Source organism: Lynx canadensis, chromosome E2 (assembly GCF_007474595.2).
Source record: "Lynx canadensis isolate LIC74 chromosome E2, mLynCan4.pri.v2, whole genome shotgun sequence".
Lineage (NCBI taxonomy): Eukaryota > Metazoa > Chordata > Mammalia > Carnivora > Felidae > Lynx > Lynx canadensis.
This window is the reverse complement of record NC_044317.1, coordinates 21005801-21024885: the sequence shown is the minus strand read 5'-3', so window position 1 is coordinate 21024885 and position 19085 is coordinate 21005801. Positions and strand designations below refer to the sequence as shown.

Sequence of the window (19085 nt, the reverse complement as noted above, 5' to 3'; positions counted from 1 at the left end):
AGAGAGACAGAGCATGAACGGGGGAGGGGCAGAGAGAGAGGGAGACACAGAATCGGAAACAGGCTCCAGGCTCTGAGCCATCAGCCCAGAGCCTGACGCGGGGCTCGAACTCACGGACCGCGAGATCATGACCTGGCTGAAGTCGGACGCTTAACCGACTGCGCCACCCAGGCGCCCCTGATTTTTTTTTTCAATGTTTTTTATTTATTTTTGGGACAGAGAGAGACAGAGCATGAACGGGGGAGGGGCAGAGAGAGAGGGAGACACAGAATCGGAAACAGGCTCCAGGCTCCGAGCCATCAGCCCAGAGCCCGACGCGGGGCTCGAACTCACGGACCGCGAGATTGTGACCTGGCTGATGTCGGACGCTTAACCGACTGCGCCACCCAGGCGCCCCTCTCAAGAACTTTTTAAAAAGTTCTTCTAGCCAAACATGTTACACATAATGGATTTAAGATTAGTTGAAGAGGTGGGAAAGAAATGGACTGAAAGTCTCTTCATGGGCATACACTAATTACATGCTTTAAAATGCATCAGTTTTCCTGTCTAGAGCCTTACTTGTTCATCTTTAAAATGAGGACCCTGGTTGATATCAAGCAAGCCTCACAGGGTTGTTACTGGAGTCAAATAACATAATAAAAGTTATGGTTATTCTATGGCTCAGGGAATCCTTCCACCAGAATATTTAACACCCACTATTGATATCTTCCAGCACTCATGACTGGATCGGGGTAGCTGTGATAGACCAGAAAACTGTGTAAGCAGCCTGGCTTGGCACTTAGGTGCTCAGTGTTGTTTGAATGAATAAAATATTTCTCCTGTAGATCCAACTGGACTCTGTACCAATGGGAGAGTGAGCTTTCTTTTGGGATGGCCATTTTAGAGGAGTCAGTGCTGTGTCCCCTGATGGTCTTTCTTGTGGTCCACTCTGATCACTGATCTTTGGCTAAAAAAAGTGCCACCACTATGGGCAGGAATTTCATGAAAACAAATCTAGAAAAACACACTGAAAAAGAAACAAACTAGCCATAATAACACAAACTTGTTATACTGAAAATCAACTTTGCATTCTGTTTGACTATGGATTCTCTTTCATCCAAATCATTTTCATTGGCAGTCACTGCTTATGTATTTTTGAGAGGGTCCCCTCACTTTGGATATACACATTCCTAAGGTTTATGGGTGCCCCATGGATAAAAGAGGCTCCATGAGCCTTTTTTTTTTTCAGGGAAGTGTCGAATTGGCTCCATGGCTAATAAGATGAGGCAGAAAAAGGCAAATGTTACCAATGTTTAAATTTCCATCAAGAGATTTCTCAGATCCTTTTCCTTTATAAAGCTTCCAAAGAGCAAATCTCTCAGTAGTTGGGGTCAAACAGGCCTGGTTTTGAATCTTGAATCGTTTACATATTAATTGCCTGACTTCAACTGTAGTAAGTAAATGTCCTGAGTTTCTATATTCTCACCCAGGAAACTAATAATTTTAAATGTTAAAACGATTCCATTCATAAAGGTACTTAGCACAGCGACAGACTGTTGGAGATGCTCAGTAAATATTAATTCTTTCCTGGAAGCGATCCTCTTTGAGCAATAAACTAATGAGGAAGAGAAACTTATTGGCAGAGAGAGGAAAGTGAATTCCTGGAAATGTCATTGCAGCTTGGAACGCAAGGGTCTACACAGAAGAGCTCATCATCCAGAGGTAAGAAAATAGTTCACGCTCCTCAATCCTGGGCAACATATTTCCCACAGTAAGAAAATGTTTTTCAAGCACTTCACTTTTTCATCCTGACACCCAGGGTTCTCATTCCTGGCCACAGACACGTAACCAGTTTCATTTTCCCCCTACTTAGGCAAAACCTTGCAAATAGGGTCATTAATTACTAGCATATGTCATGCACAAAATGTAGTGTTTCCATTAATGGAAAATAAATTCAGATTTCAAATTTTTATGTCTACAACCTGGACTCCTAATTACATGCTGTTTTTACCTGCACACTTTGTCATTACACTAACAAAATGTAAAGGGACCTGATAATGATCGTCTCCATGGTACCAGTTTGGGATGCAAACATAAGGGTTATGATGATGATGTAGCCCATTGGAGGGATACATACAACTGACATTAAAAGGGGAAACTATGATGGGTAACCAGCCCTCGATCGATAGATCACACTCGGTGTAATCTTGTATTAGCCAAAAAAAAAAAAAAAAAAAACAAAAAACAAAAAAAACAAAAACAAAACACTGAGAGCAGAGCAAATGGGCAGCATAAGGCATAGACTCTGTATGTTTAAAAACTTGAAAAAGAAAAGCGTCTGCAGCACAGAATTAGTACACCATGGTCTCACCATGATGTCAGGAGAAAGGCTTGAGCTAAGGTGAGAGAATCAGTCACCTCAGCAGCTTCCCTAAAGCTCGTAAGATGCCCTTTCTTGGCCACTCTGTTTCTTCTGTCCTTCTGTCATTGTTCACCTTGATCAGATGAAGGCCTCTCTAGAGACTATTAAGCATCTAGAGGATTGAAGCCAAACCTTGCTCTTACTTTGTTCACTTCTGACCCAAACTACCATCTCTACCTTTGCTCAAACCTGAGACAAAGTAGATCCATCTACCACTTAAAAAGTTCTGACACACTTGAAGACAGTTATGCAGTCGCTAGCAGAATAATCCTCTGGGCCCTCTCCACTATCCCTAGAAATGTGGCCATAGTTCTATCAGGATAATGGAAAAAAATATATAGGTATGTATGTGAAGTATATGTGTGTATATATCTATATCTATATAGATACAGTATGTGTCTCAGAAGTCTTAATGGAGTTTTAAGCTTTAATAGTTTTAGAAGAATATATTCTACAAAAGACATCGCTGGAAAGTTTAATTATTTAGATTACAATTTTTTTATTAAATAAACTCTAATCCCAGTGTGGGGCTTGAATTTACAACCCTGAGGTCAAGAGTCACCTGCTCTACCAACTAAGGCATTCAGGAACCCCCACTTATTTAGGTTTTTTATACTCATTTAGATTTGTGATTTTTCAAACCTTAACAGAAATTTTTGATGCCATATATTTGCCATCTTCAATCTGAGGGAATGAAATAATAGAAATTTTAAATAATACTTTTAAAGTTTGGAGCACTTATATTTTTGACTTTACTTATACTCAAAGATGACCTTAATAGCTTGTGTATGCATGTTAATGAAGAAAATTGTTTGACCCAAGACTCTGATGGCTGTAATGTCTTCCAAATGAATTAAAGAGCTACACTCTAGGAGGATATCATCATGATTTTTTAATTAACACCTTTGATACCGAGGGACTGGCAAAATATGAAATACAATAAATAACATTGTAGAGATATCTAAATGTGTGTGTGTATCAGACATCTAAGTGTGCACTGTTGGCTGGTATTAATAGATTTTTCATTGTTATAATTGACCACTTCCTTTGAAATTAACTCTCCCTCCATTTTTGTATGAGGAGAATTCTCTTCTTGGGAGGGAAAAAGAAACAAATTGCCTAAGTGTTTCTTGATTTAAGACAAGGAAAACTACCACAGAATTCAGTGGGATATAAACATTTTGGGTCCTTTAGTGAGTTGAGAAATCCCAGGAGTTATTTAAGTCAGTGACCAGAGGAAACCCTGAAAGAATAATGTGTCTGTTCCACCAAAATGACCTATCTTTTTGTGTTGGGCTGGGGAAGAAGCGAATTCCCAGATAAGCTGCGTTGTAATGGACAAACTGCTGCAATGAAATTCAGGCGGAAAAGGAACATAATTATTTACACAGAGAAAATGGCAGAGCATTAAAATACATCTGCCATTTTGATCTGCCAATAGAGCATCTTCCATATTGAAGCAATTATGAGGGAAAAAAGTTCCATAGAAATCTATTTGGCTATCTTTAAATGATGAAAGTAAAAAACCAGAGCCTATTTGGATGCTGTCTGATGCTACTCATAAAAAAAAAAAAAAGAAATTTTTTAAGCTTAGACAAAAAAAAAAAAAAAAAGTGCTGGTGGGGGAAGGAAAAAAAAAGATGTTTGCCAGTTGGTCTAATCGGGGTGAATCTGTCTTGGCTATCCCGATTTATTCAGGCAAAACTGCTTCTCATGTACCCTTTCTGTTTTCTTTTGTTTTTTGGTCTTTTTTGCATTTTTTAGCAGATCAGACTTCACTCTGAATGCATCGGGTGTCAGAGCTCATTTGATCTGCAACTTGGCCCATCTTAGATAATATTCCTGCAAAATAAGCACATTTCAATGTCATCTCTTCCTGTATCCAAACTCTGGATGTCCAGTATAACTTTGTGGAAAGAAGAGGTGCGCTATGTGGTACTGACTCCTCAGAGCATTCAGCATTAAAAGGTGAGTGTCTTTTTTAGCCTGATGCTTATGTTATAACATAATTATTTTCCCCTAATAATAACAGATCCCTGAAATTTGTGAGCACGTCACATGTTTCCCAAGCCACTCTTTCATTTTAATCCTTGCATTTGGTCAACCCACTGTTCTTAAGTGCTGGGATGCTGTCCCCACAGAGCTCATGTTCTAGTGGGAGAAGATGGGGAAATGAATGTTTAGAATGCAAGATAAGGAAAATATGAAAAACTACTGCAGTGTTCCTGGAGGACAGAGGAGGAAGCACCCAAGATAGGCTGGGGATATCTGGCAAAGCTTCGCCTCAGTGACTTTATTTATGGGGACACCTGAAAGAGGAGGAATAGGTAGGAGGTGTGTACATTCCAGGCAGAGAAGCTCATTTTCTTGCGATTGTGGAAGATGGAAGGAGATTGTAATTGGGGAACTATGAAATTACCTCGTTTGTTTTTCTTTAATTACAATTTTTTTCTATTTTATTTTAAAGAGAGAGTTGGAGTGGAAGAGAGGGGCAGAGGGAGAGAGAGAGAGAGAGAGAGAGAGAGAGAGAGGGAGAGAGAGAGAGAGAGAGAGAGAGAGAGAGAGAGAGAGAGAGAGAATCTCATGCAGGCTCCATGCTCAGTGCAGAGCCCGACGTAGGGCTCCATCTCATGACCCTGAGATCATGACCTGAGCTGAAATCAGTGGTCAGACACTCAACGAACTGAGCCACCCAGGCGCCCCTTAAATTACCTCATTTTTGTTGGAAGTCACACTGACTTGAAATATGGAAGAAACATTAAAAGGCTGAAGAAGGTCAAATGAAATAGGGAAGGTGCTTCATAATGTCAAAAGGGCTGCTTTTTTCATTTGTTGACTTGAAAATCCTGAGTATTTTTGTTGGTGTTAAAATAGGAACTTATTGCAAGGTCCTAAAACTGTCCTTGGTTGCTCAAATGACTAAGAGATGTTTCAATAGCTAAATAACCCAATGATCTCATAGGCCTCCAACTTTAGTTGAGCTGGCCTACTGGATAGCATGCAACCCTGGGGTTCTTGAAGCCTGAGATGTGTTCCAACTGTGCCCACCTTTTGGTATTTCACTGCTGTCCCCTCTCAAAACACTAATTCCTAGGAATTAGGGGTGATGTAATAATTGACAGTTTCTAAAAATAAAACAGTAATAGGATTAATCATATGGCAAATATTCAGGGATTCATGTTAAGACTGTTCCCATTCTAGCAATAAAGAGTAAAGCCAAGCATTTAATTGCTAACCCTTGCTCTTTCCTCTATATTTTATCACATGATCACTGTTTGGAACAGAAGGTTTGGAAATTAAAAATATGAGGTTCAATATTAGGATATTTCAATTTAATTCCTTTAACAAATCATTAGGTCAAAGGACAAAATCATACTCTTCTCTGGTTAGAATCCAAAAATTATGATAAAAATTGAATATCCACTTTTTCTAAATAAAATAATAATGGAAAGGAAATTTCCTAAAACACACACACACCCAACAACACAAATATTAATTTTAATATTACTACCAATATTATGCTTATTGGTGAAACTCTAAAAACTCTTAAGTAACAAGTAAAGCAAGAATGCCTGTTAACATTGTTGTTATTTAACACATTTTAAAAGTGTAAATCTATGCAAATAGACCAAAAAAAAACCCACCAAATCTTAAAAGAAGACAAAACAAATTGCATTATTTAATTTTTATGTAGTTGTCTCTTTAGAAAATCCAGGCAAATCAGCTGAGAAGTTTTATCACCTTAGAACAATGTCCAAATAATAAAAAGTTCATTAAAATGGCTATAGTTTATACTAAAAATATTCACTTAGAAAACAACTTAAAAATCCACTTCACAACAACATCCAAAATATAAAGTATCTAGCCATAAGCTTAATAAGAAATACACAGAAGACAGCTACAAAACATTCCTGATAGCAATACAAAGAGAACTGATTCACTGGAAAGTCAAATCATGCTTCTGGATGGAAAGAATATTTTAAAACTTTTAGTTCTTAAGTGAATCCATAAATTTAAGGTAAACTCAATAAAATTCACAAAAATACTTCTCAGGCACCTGAAAAATAATTATAAAGATTATCTGGAGGAACAAAGAAACCAAAAGTTAAGAGTACTAAGAGTAATAAAATGAAAATAATTTGGAGAAACATATGTCAGATTTTCACATAGATGTGTATGCAATAGTAAAGAAAATTATAATATCAGCACTAGAGTAAATAGAATGGTAAGAATTTAAGGTCCAAAAAAATCTAATACAAGCTGACCCTTGAACAACATGGAGATAGGGGCACTGACCCCCCACGCAATCGAAAATCCACTTATAACTTTCGACTTCCCCATAACCTAACTACTTATAGCCTACTATTGACCAGAAGCCTTACTGGTAATATAAACAGTCGAGTAACACATATTTTGTATATTATATTATATATTGTATTCCTACAATAAAGGTGGAGAAAAGACAATGTTACTGAGAAAATCATGAAGAAGAAAAAATACATTTACAGTACCGTACTGTATTTATCTAGAAAGAAAATCCATGTGTAAGTGGACCCGTGTCTTTCAAACCCATGTTGTTCGAGGGTCAACTGGATTATGTAACATAGATGATAATAAAGATGGTATGTCAAAGCAGGTGGAAAAGACTGACCATTTCTTAAATGATATTTAGGAAATGTCCAACCAATTGAGGTTATATATGTATTTCACATGGATAAATGGTGGAAATGGGAAGCAAGATGTACAAGAAGGAAAATATAGGTGAATACTGACATCAATTTTGGATAACGAGAGCATTGCTAAAGATAATATTAAGCAGAGAAAACCTGGTATAAGAAGTGCAACGTCTAATTACAAACATAGCACAATCAGAATCGAAAGGACATTGAAACACTGGGAAAATCTATGTAGTAGGTATGCTAGGTCCAAGGTCATTAACATTAAAAGATGAAGACACTTTACAAATCAACTGTAAATAGGTGAATATATAATTCACAAAAATGGGCGTGGGGTGCCTGGGTGACTCAGTTGGTTAAACGTCCAACTTTGGCTCAAGTCATGATCTCACAGCCAGTGAGTTTGAGCCCTGCATCGGGCTCTGTGCTGACAGTTCAGAGCCTGGAGCCTGCTTTGGATTCTGTGTGTGTCTCTCTCTCTCTGCCCCTGCCCTTCTCATGCTCTCTCTCTCTCTCTCTCTCTCTCTCTCTCTCAAAAATAAATAAACATAAATTTTTTTTAAATGGGAAAAGCACATTTACAAAAGAAAAAGGAAATAAATGATCAATGCTTATTTAAAAAATCCTAGGTTTACTAGTAATCAAAGGCATTGAAATTTTAAAATGTGATTGTATTTCACTTATCAAATTGCCAATGATTTGAAAAAGTAATAAAATCTAGAGTTGGCTTACATGTGTGGAATACCTATTTTGCTAATGGTATTATAAGTATTTCTGTTAGTATACATATGTCTGATGGGTAGTTTGTCAATTAAATACCAAAAGCTTTTGACCCAATAATTCCACTCTAGAAACTTATCCTAAAATAGTAATTAGATATTTGGCAAAGGTGTGTGAAAACAATGTACTTACACAATGGTTAACTGAGATCAGACATCTTTATAGTGGAAGTTAGGGAGACATTTAGAAGAAAATGTTGACATAAGCGTATTGATGCTGATTGTGTGTGTGTGTGTGTGTGTGTGTGTGTACCACATATGTATTATACCATATATATATAGTATATTTATATATATTATATATATGTTATATACATATAACATATTTATATATAATTTATATTTATATAAATTATATATGTGTGTGTGTGTGTGTATATATATATATATATATATATATATATATATAATATATAATCCCAAGAAAAAGTCTGGACAGATACAAAAAATAGCAGTGATTATTTCTATATAATATAGTATCAAGTTATTTTATTATTTATAGTAATATTCCTGCTTGTTTGTATTTTCTAACTTTCTTGCAAAGAACATGTGTTAATTATATAGTAGAAGGAAATTATAAAATTCTTGCAAATATATTTTACTAGAAATTATTATGGCTATAATTTAAATTGAACATGAAGTACAGTTTTTCCCCTGTTCACAATTTCCCCTGGAACTTTAGATTATCAACTGAATTCCAGATTTTTCCTCTTCTGAAGACTGTGATTATTTGACTATAGGGTAAACAAAGATTTTTTTTTTAAAGAATTAACTAGAAAAGACATAAGCTTTCTACTCATAGTATAGTGTGTACACTTGATGGAGCCCTTCAAATACCCAAACTTGTTCGCTGTTGCACTAATGTGCCTTGGGAAAATATCTGAAGCTCCTCATGTCTCATTCTCCTTCCTTATCTAGAAAATGGGGATAAAAATGCTGTTGAGTAACCTTGTGGGGCTGTTTGAGGAATTAAGTTTAATAATGGCCATGACAAAGTTGTATAAATTAACGAAGAGCTAGATAGATGGGAAGGGTTATTCTCAGTATTTTTTTCTTTGCACTATTCTCATTCATTACACATTTCTTGTGTTTTAAGAGAAGCCATAAGTCTGATATTTTCAAAGCAAATGCATCTCAAAACTGCAGGCAGATCAGCCTCCATCTGGCCAAACAGCACCGTTTTTGAAATTAACAGCCCAAGATGGACTTAAATGTTGAAGAGTCATCCAGTGTTGTACTCTCTGGCTGCCTGCTGAGTCACCTGTGAAGCTTGGCTACAGACTGGAGTAAGGGAAAATGAAATAAAAGGCTTGGGTGTATTAAGATGGCTTCTCTTCTCCTATTTCTAAAGATGTGTAATGCTTATGCCAGTTTAGGCAAACACAATCCTGATTATTTACATGGCATAATGGAAGCAAACACTCAAGGAGAAAGAAACCTGATGCTTTTACTCAGCGTGATCTAAACCATTATCTCATGTTTTCTATGGAAAACAGTTTCAGCTGAGAAATTTGGTAACTCAGTAGGCTATTAATAGGATGTGGAATGTGATTACTCCTTTTGGATTACTTCAATATGTAATTACTTTTAGGAGCTAGCAAAGAGACTCTATTAAATGATAATTATAGGACTGTATTTGCTTTAAGGTTTTGTAATAGCTCTAAACATAGGAGTTTTCATTAAGTGTTTGCCATAGTTAATAAAGTCATTTTTCTTAAAAAGTAGCAATTCACTCAAAAGTGGTAGCTCTGCATAGTATTAGTTTTTTACAGGAAAGGGCAGAGGAAACAGACTGTGTACTGGGTTGGCTCATCTTTTTGAAAATACCGATGGCATTCCTGAAGTACTGTGACAAAGTAAAATACTTACAACTCCCTAGAGAACACTCCATCTTGGTATCATGTTTTCAGAGGGTTAACAGCAACTAAATATTACCACACCCATAAAAGAGAAAGAAGACAAGGCAGGTGATGGAGGTGACGTTGGCACAGTGAGAAAAGCCTAGAAACACCTGCTGGGTCAGGAGGTGTCCAACCATACAGGGATGTTGCTGGGCATCCATCCAGGAGTTAGGCTTCAAATGTTAGTTGGGGATTATAAGAAAACACAGATAAAAGTATGCCCACAAATATTTGAGTAAACAGATCCTAAGAGGGGGATGGCATAAGACACATGTTAGAACAGTGGAGTTTTCCAAACAACTGAGTCGATCACCTCACTTTTCATAAAACTAAATGTACACTGAAATGTTTTATAAGTATCTCCTTCACCACAACACTTATAAAAGCCTAGGCTCGTGGCAATGTGGCAATCAACCTATCACAAAATAGTTTGGGAATTAGGAGAAATCCAAGAGTGGAAGCAGGGATTCCCATAAACTCAAACGAAGTATACCCATATCTTAGAAAGTGTTATGGGAACACTATGTGTGCTACCTTGTTCAGTTCAGCTGAGTAAGCATTTCCTGAATGCCCACTACATGTGAGGTCTTCCTTCTTTGGAGGAATGCATATTTACAAAAGGAAATTCTTAGATTATACACATGTACCCCTGGAGGTACGTGAGCTCCCAGTCAAGAACTACTCCTCTATCTCAGTGGCCTGCAGACTTAACTCTCAAAGGGGCTTAAGGCACTCACATGTGCCCATAAACCAAAGATAACAAGTAAAAGAAAACTCTTAGATGAAATATAAAATTAAAGCATTCCAAGTACCATTTCTATTTTGAAATTATAGGAATCATTTAGTGACAGGTTGTTTCATAGGGTTCCTTTAAAACACAGGTCTGTCGTATTACTTTCTTCACACCCAAGCTCTCAAGAGCATGTCCACTGCAGAAAGCAAAGCATCAGGAGAGAAAATCTGTCAGCACCTAGGACATTTTATCCCACAGTCCCTTTTGATATGTGCTTGATTTTACAAGGCCATAATTAAATGCTCAAATCACTTCCAGAAATAAAAATGCAGTATGCTAGATCATATCCCCTCAACTCCAAGCAGGATGGGGAACTTCTTTCCTCTAATAATCAACCCAGTAGGGACAGTGCTTAGGGTTGTAACGTCTTGCCTCTGAAAACCTGGGTTTAAAACCTAGGTCTAACTCCTATGTGGCTCATTGACTTTGAACAAGTTACTTGATGGTTATGTGCCTCATTTTCTTCATCTTCAAATGGGAATGATAATAATGACATTTACCTATAGTGTGTTGAGGGAAAGAAACGGATGGAGTGTGGGAAGGGTCTTGGCATGTTGTTTGGAACACAGCTACCAAACATAGTTTGGTATTTATGATTCTGATGAGTGATAACAGAGATGGGGAAAGCAAAAATACTTATTAGGTTAATGTAAGCTCCTATACGCCTGATCTCAGTCACTGGGAGAGCAGTCAATCTATAACCTAGTACTGTGTGGCTAATGAAAGCATGTGTGCTCAGGGGGACTACCTTCTAGTCCTATGTTGAACGATGGCATTTGTCTTCCTGCTTCTACAAACTGCATTGTCACGGGTTTCTAGGGACAGCTGTAGACCAACATAGCCTGCCCAGAAGTCAAGAAACTTATTTTCTGATCCTGGCTTGGTACCAACTTTATCAAGGGACTGTATCAGTTTGGGCCTATATGGAAGAACAGCTACTTCAAATAATTTGTAAGTCTAGAACCTCTTTGATGAAATGAGAAGCAGGCATGATATTGAATTTCACCATGTCTACAGTGGCCAAACAATGCTCTGTTCATGCCCTTCAGGCAATAATTCTGCAACCATCTTTAGGTAACAAGCTATGAACCCAACCATACTGCATTAAAACCATGCTTGGGAGGGAAGGCCAGCTGAAAGATTACATTGCCTTACAAAGTTGAACTAATCTCTTATAATGCTTTATTTGATATCAATATTCATAAAGCCATGCTCCCCCCAAGGGTTTATCAACCTCTTAAAAAAGATAAATGAGGTTGTTTGCATATTGACCCTGTAAGCTTCCCCACTTGGTTTCCCCACTGCTTCTTGAATATCAAAGCCAATAAAAAAGTAAAACAAAATTACACTCACTTATTCATATGCACCAAATGAGCCCACACGTCTCAAAATAAAGGTGGCATTATTACTTCTTGTTTGTTCTTCAACAGACAGGCATTATTAAGATTAGGGAAAACACTTGTGTTCTGCAATATAAAAGCCATTCATTCTCCATTTCTACTTCTCTGAATGCATAGGAACTTTGGTACGAACCTCTGTTGTCTCTGACTGTGAAATTTGGATTGTGAATGATTTCAGGGGGTAGACTGAAGATAAATCTTGGTCCATTGGCTGTGTCATCCTTGTCATCTGCACTAATTGTAACAATTGGCTGAAAGAGAAAGGTGGCCCATAAATAAATCATGCTGACATTGGCACATCATTTATTCAAAAATTCCGAGCTGGCTGAGAAGCCTGGGTTTAACAAGAGCACAGCTACAGAGCTTAAACTAGGGCTCTGAAGACCTCTTGGGCAGCGGCAGGTATCTCCAGGTGAAGCTCTCAAGATCAAACTCTGTTTCCAAATTGCTTGTACAAAGCCAGAAAAAGGGAAGGCATCATTACCTGGTTAGAAAGTGGCTTGGTCTGATCACTCTCACAGATGAAGCCTTCATAAGGGGCGGCAAACTTGGGGGCATTATCGTTGACATCAAGGACCCTAATGGCCACTGGCACTTTGGCTTCCTGATGCCGGTTGTCTGAAAGAAGAGAATTCAGACAGTAAATACAAGCCCTCCAGGATATTCCAATGTGTGATCAAGTTTGAGAACCACTGGTCTATAGGTACACAAGCATCCACAAATCTAGGCTCTAAGGATTTAAACCATACTGAGTGGCAACCTAAAGTGGGGAGTCCCCCAGTGATGGCTATAGTGTCAAGATCTCACTTGCCAAACCTATACCCAGTTCTGCCAGAGAAAATGAAAATATCTCTACGTGTTTATATGTCCTCTTCGATACATGACCAAGAATAAATTTTAAACACTGAAAAATATGCTTAAGACTAAAAAATGTATTCTATCTCAGCTGTCTGTCATTTTCCAGAATATATATAGAGTCTGATGGAATAAAATTTGGTAAAGTAGAATCAAAACCCTTAGGAGAATACTTACGGATTTCTGCTGCAAAAACGGATATGTTGAGCCAGGCAGTTTCCTCTCTGTCCAAAGGTTTTGTGGTTTTAATAAAACCATCCTCTGGATTAATAGTGAAAAACCTGTCGAGGTCAGTATGACGATCGATGGAATACCTAAGCGGAATGCAAATAAGGCAATTAGACAGAGACATTCTGAGCAGCTTAATATTTGAATATTGTCTCCATGCTATATTTAAAATAACTTTTTCAATGGATTGCTTCAACTAGGTTTCCTTTTTAATCAAATTTACTTTTTAAACTTCATACATGAATCTTTTATAGAAATCATTCTGCTGCATTGGGCTTCTTTATTCAGTACAATGAATGAAAGAGCTGTTTAGCATATTTGATTGAGAAACGTAATGACATGTTGCATATTTCTTCGTATTTACTACAATCCCCCACCCTCTGAATATTTATGAAACTGCATTTGGGAAGTGGGATTGCCCAAACTACTCAGAAAGTCATAAATGCATCAAACTGTTGCCAGATTTTTGCATACAAAATATTAAATAGTTTCAACTTTACCTAAATTTATCATAAAGGAGCATTTATGGTACTAAAAAATCAGTTTTCTCCTTATTTAAAGAAAAATGCTAACTCTAGTTTGAGTGAATTTATTTAGTTTATTTATTTGGTTTTAGGGGTTCTCAGGTAGCCTGGGTCTGAATTCCATGATGAAATATGCAAAGCAGTCTTGGTCATTCATCTGTAGAGTGTTCTCCTCATACTTTTATGACGGGCTGTGCCTAATAGCCTAGCCGGAAGGTTTTTAACTACTCCTTTCCACTTAGAAAGCTTGCTTGTTTTTCTAAGAAAAGAGAAAATAATTTCCAGAATATTACTGGACCATGTTTATGGCCCAGTGAGGAGGGAGACGGAGCAAGAAGAATGACCTTTATTGAGGTGTAGTGAGGTAAAATAGCTTGTCCGGGATACCCAGAGTTGTAAAGACCAAAGTGCTGGCTTTAATGTGTCTGTTCAACACCAAAGCCCCTTTCCTTTTCACTCCACCACACTGTCTCCAAAATGAGGAGCAAAGGTGGTTATATTAACTCGGGTAGCATACTGGGTTCATAATTGGGTGGTTTCCTGCTGTCGGAGGGCTTAGCTGCAGTTTCCTAAAGTTTACAGAATATATATGTCTGAAGGTATTCATCGAAGGTCATAAAAGTCAAGATATATTAAAGGTGGCAAAGACCATGGATGTCAGAGTTTAATCTCTTCCATTTACAAATGATGGGATTTCCAAATGGCCTATTATCTCGTTTCTGGGGGAGCCAACATGAGAACTCAAATCTTCCAATTCTAGATCATGTTGCTTCCAAGAAAGAGGGTTCCACTCATGGAGCAGCACTTCACGGTATAAAAGACAAGAGTTCGTCTGTGATGTCATTAGACTGTGAAGCTCCGTATGGGAATGGAATGATGAGTCCCCTTCCCCAGGGAGGAAGCTGAAGAGAAACCAGGTACACATGCCTCGCAAATGTCAGGAGCGGCTCAGTAACAGAGCCTTCAGCGGGTAGCCTTCTGTGAAAAGGAGGCAAAAATAATAGATTTTTTCCCCTGCCACCAGGGAGTTTACTATCTAGTGGACATGACAAGACACAGTAACTGGGAGAAAGATAGTTAACAATTCAAAGCATTATTCTCTAGAAGCGAAGGGCATGAATTTTGGTTTTATAAAGTCCCAGATTCAAGTTCATGCTCCGGTACATCTAAGCTTGGTGATATTGGAAAAGTCCTTAGGTTCTATGAATCTTAGCTTACTTATCTTTTAAACTGGATTATTAACAGTACCTAAGTTTTAGTTTATCTGTAAGAATTCCATGAAATTATAGATGTTAAGATATATAACCTAGTGCCTTGCATACTGTAAGCAGTACAAGAAATAATAGTTGCTTTTCTTTTTTTTTTTTTAAGTTTCTTTGAGAGAGAGAGAGGAACTAGTGGGGGAGGGGCAGAGAGAGAAGGAGAGAGAGAGTCCCAAGCGGGCTCTGTGCTGTCAGCGCAGAGCCCAATGAGGGGATCAAACTCACAAACTGCAAGATCGTGACCTGAGCTCAAACCAAGTTGGAAGTTTATCCGACTGAGCTACCTAGGCGCCCCTGCTCTTCTTTTGTTGTTGCTGTCACACACTGTGGACAGATCATGGAAGTTCTTCAATGTCAGTCTACAGAATATGACCTTTATCCTATAGCCAGTGAAGAATCATAGAGGGCTTTTGATCAGAGGAATAATACATGGAATCAGGCTGTCAGGGTGATTAATAAGGTAGGGTGGGCAAGATGGTCTGAGCAAGAGAGAATGGAGGAAGTGCAGAGAGACTTAGCATCTGAATGAGGTGTTGGGGACACAGGCACTGGTATAGGAGTGAGAGGGAACACAAGATTGTGTGATGAAGATAGCACCATTAGGACTCAGCTGATACTTGGAAGGCTGGGAGAGTCCCAGAGAGTTTCTAGCTTGAATGTCATGTCAGAGAGAGGGAGACATTGAGAAACACAAAAAGTCAGCTTAGCAGAAAGGAGAGAGATTAGAATTCCACCAGAGATATGCTGCCATGTTAGGAGAGTAACAAGTCAGCTCTCCCTCAAGTTTCACAGAATCAGACTTTAAGTATGTCACAATAAGTATGAGCTCAAAAATAAGTTTAAATAAATGAGCGAGCCAGGGAAGGAAAAGGCAAGTGTGTGAAAAGTCACAGCAGAGAGCAGAATAGGTGCAGAGCAGAATCAGGGAGAAAGATCAGCCCTAAGGCGGAGAATCTGGAGCCTTAACTCAATTCAGCCATGCCTGGGTAGGAATGCTTTTAATGAGAGGACAGAGAGAGAAAGATCCAGGTCAAAAGCATGCATCTCAGGGAGCTCCCACTACCTGGACAGGGATCAAACATCAGTGAAGACCCCAGGGTGGTGCTGTCGGAGGCAGGAACAGACTACTGCCAAGGAAGGTGAGAAGAGAGACTGTCTCAAAAAGGCAGCAGTGAAGAAAAGTTGTCTAATGCTACAGAGTCTGCAAAGCCAGATCTGCAAAATTTCCATGCAGCTAAGAGTCTGTTGGACACTATAGTGTCCTACCCACAAGTCCAAGGACACAAGTTCCCATACAGGTGAAGATAAACAATCAGGAAAATAGGTAGTGCGCATAGTGCATAAAAAGCTTTGAATGTTCTATAAATTCTTTGAGGAACAGGGACTGAGCGGGTAAGGTGGGGGGTTGGTTCAAGGGCCGTACTGAGCATCTTTGGATAATTATAGACACGGAAATTGCCTACTTGCACAGAACAGCCACCATTGAAAACATGACCCAAATAACCAATCGCAGATGTGGATCCTGGAGACATGAGGCACAGAGGAAATGAGCAATTGTTCCAAGCGTTTTTACGTCATCGCTCTTCCAAAACGTTGCTAATGCGCCTAGCCAAGCCTAACTCATTTAAAACCCACACCGCAAACATTTTTGAGTAGTTTCAAAGTGTTGTTACACTGACCCTCAGTCATGACATAATGGATCTTTCTGCATAGAGAAAAGACCGCACTCAAACCTTCTTGGGAAATCTTCCCATTGGTGGCTGTTTGGCTAGAGTAAGAAGCTCAAAATGGACCGAAGGCAGATCGGAACTAAAATCCAGCCTCCAGTACCCACTGGCTATGGGACCGAAGAACTCACATCATCCCTTTGAGCCTCAGTACTTCCATCTGTTGCATCCTAAAGTAGTCAGGGCTTCAAAGGATGTCTGAGGATTAGTTTAAATAACTTAGTGCAACACATTGTCTGGGGCTGAGAAGATGTTCATTAAAGGATAATTCTCTTCCTTTCTCCTAAAAGGGATATTCAAGGATTTAAAGGCAACTAACATTTTCATTTGGGATTTCCTCCTGCCCTTTCAGCATTTTCTTTGGTGTCAATAGAAAAACTCCATTGTCCGTGGTAATTGTTTTCATGTTCATATTTGTTTCCTATTTTCCCTCTACTTTACTGAGATTTGATTGACAAATAATATGTAATGTGGGCAATGTGGCATTTTGATATAAGTATACCTTGTGTAATGATTACCATCATCAAGGTAATTAACATATTTATCACCTCTCATGGTTACCATTTTGTGTCGTGTGTGATGAGAACACTTAAAATGGACTCTTAGAAAACTTCAAGTATACGTTTTTTTTTTTAATTTTTTTCAACATTTATTTATTTTTGGGACAGAGAGAGACAGAGCATGAACGGGGGAGGGGCAGAGAGAGAGGGAGACACAGAATCGGAAACAGGCTCCAGGCTCTGAGCCATCAGCCCAGAGCCCGAGGCGGGGCTCGAACTCATGGACCGCGAGATCGTGACCTGGCTGAAGTCGGACGCTTAACCGACTGCGCCACCCAGGCGCCCCTCAAGTATACGTTATTAACTGTAATCACCAGGCTGTACATTAGATGTCTGGAGCTTATTTATTTTATAACTGTGAGTCGTACCATATGACCAATATTTCCCCATTTTCCCATCCCCAGTCTTTAGAAACCACCATTCTACACTCTGTTTCTCAAAGTCTGACTTTTTTAGATTCCACTTACAAGTAATATCATGCGATGTTTGACTTTCTATGTCTGACTTATGTCTTTTAGCATAATGTCCTCCAAAGTCCTCCAAATTATCACAAATGATGGGATTCCCTTTTCTTTTTAAGTCTGATTTTCTTTATTCATTCATGCATCGACAAATACTGCGGTTGTTTCCATGTCTGGGTTATTGTGAATAATGCAGCAGTGAACATGGGAGTGAAAATATCTCTTCAAGACAGAGCCATTATGGAAAACAGTATAGAGGCTCTGCAAAATGCAGATGGCAGCTGGATCTTTTCTAAGGGCTACGGTTTACCAACCCCAGAACCATGCAGACAGTCCCCCTTTGAGTGTGCCAAGGACAGCACACAGCATAAGGTGTCGCTGTGATTTTGCACAGTGAGCACTGTGAGGTGGAAACTGCATCTGATCCGTGAGTCGGATGTCCCAGAAGAATTTCTAGAACAGGTGACGCTGAAGTGGAAGTGGGAAAAATGAGTACTGTGTAGCAAGTTTGAAAGAAGGAGGGGCAGAGCTCCCACCTGGAGGGAGAACATGTAAAGGTGGGAAGCAGGAACATGTAAAGAGCAAGTTCTGCCTCAGGAATGGGAAGTGACCCAGTCCAGCTGCAATGGAGAGTCTTATGCCAAGAGGGAATAGATGGAAAATGAAAGAGATGAATAGGACACGGCAGCCACCGGGGTGGAGGGGTGCAAAGAAGAGCCTGCCACTAAATAAGAGAGTTGGGATTATTCTCATGGGAGCAGCAAGGGGGAAACAATTTGATCACTGATAACTCAAGTGTGGAGTATGATGTGATATTTAGATGTGCTGTTACAAATGCTCAATCTGCGGGCGCCTGGTGGCTCACTCGGGTAAGCATCTGACTTTGGCTGAGGCCAAGATCTCGCAGTTCATGAGTTCAAGTCCCACAATGGGCTCACTGCTGACCGCAGGGAGCCCACTTCGGATCCTCTGTCCCCTTCTCTGTGCCCTTCCCTCACTCATGCGCATGCCCTCTCTTTCTCTCAAAACTGAAAATAAAATATTTTTTTAAAATGCTCAATCTGGCTAGAGAACAAAAGAAGGGTGGGTGAGAAACTGGAGGCAGGGAGACCAGGCTGAAGCAGGGAAAAAGTCCAGGTAATACAGGAAGTAGCAGAGGGGCCATGGATGAATAAACACCTGCTAGGATCCGACACCTAGGCAGGTTTCAGGCAGCTGTGCCCTTCTGCCCCGTACATAGCCTGGATCTGTGACAAGCCTTCTTCTCTGACAATTTTCCTCACCTCCTCATGTCCTTCATCATCTTCATCAGCCTCACTGGTCACTAACACAGGTTGAGGAAAGGGGAAGGCAGGCTTCTGAATCATTTTTCTAGCTAGTTTTTCTAAGTCACAAAGAGATCATAATAAGAAAAGCACCCCAAATTTGTGTGGCCCTCTGTTATCTCTTCCAAGTGCCCTGTAGCCATTAGATAGAGCTTGCTCTCCTGGCCTCCTGTTCACTGGCTGTGTCGCTCTG

At 39.2% G+C, this 19085-nt stretch overlaps 1 protein-coding gene across 1 annotated transcript in view; it reads right to left on the bottom strand.

Moving 5' to 3' along the window:
* The window catches only part of CDH11 (cadherin 11), a 151557-nt gene that overhangs the window by 7696 nt on the left and 124776 nt on the right, over window positions 1–19085 (bottom strand). The window contains exons 9-11 of the mRNA XM_030299198.2: window positions 12983–13119; window positions 12435–12568; window positions 12084–12201 (exon numbers count right to left, since the gene is read on the bottom strand). Of these exons, the coding sequence (XP_030155058.1) occupies window positions 12084–12201; window positions 12435–12568; window positions 12983–13119 (389 nt within the window). The remainder of the gene's footprint in view (window positions 1–12083; window positions 12202–12434; window positions 12569–12982; window positions 13120–19085) is intronic.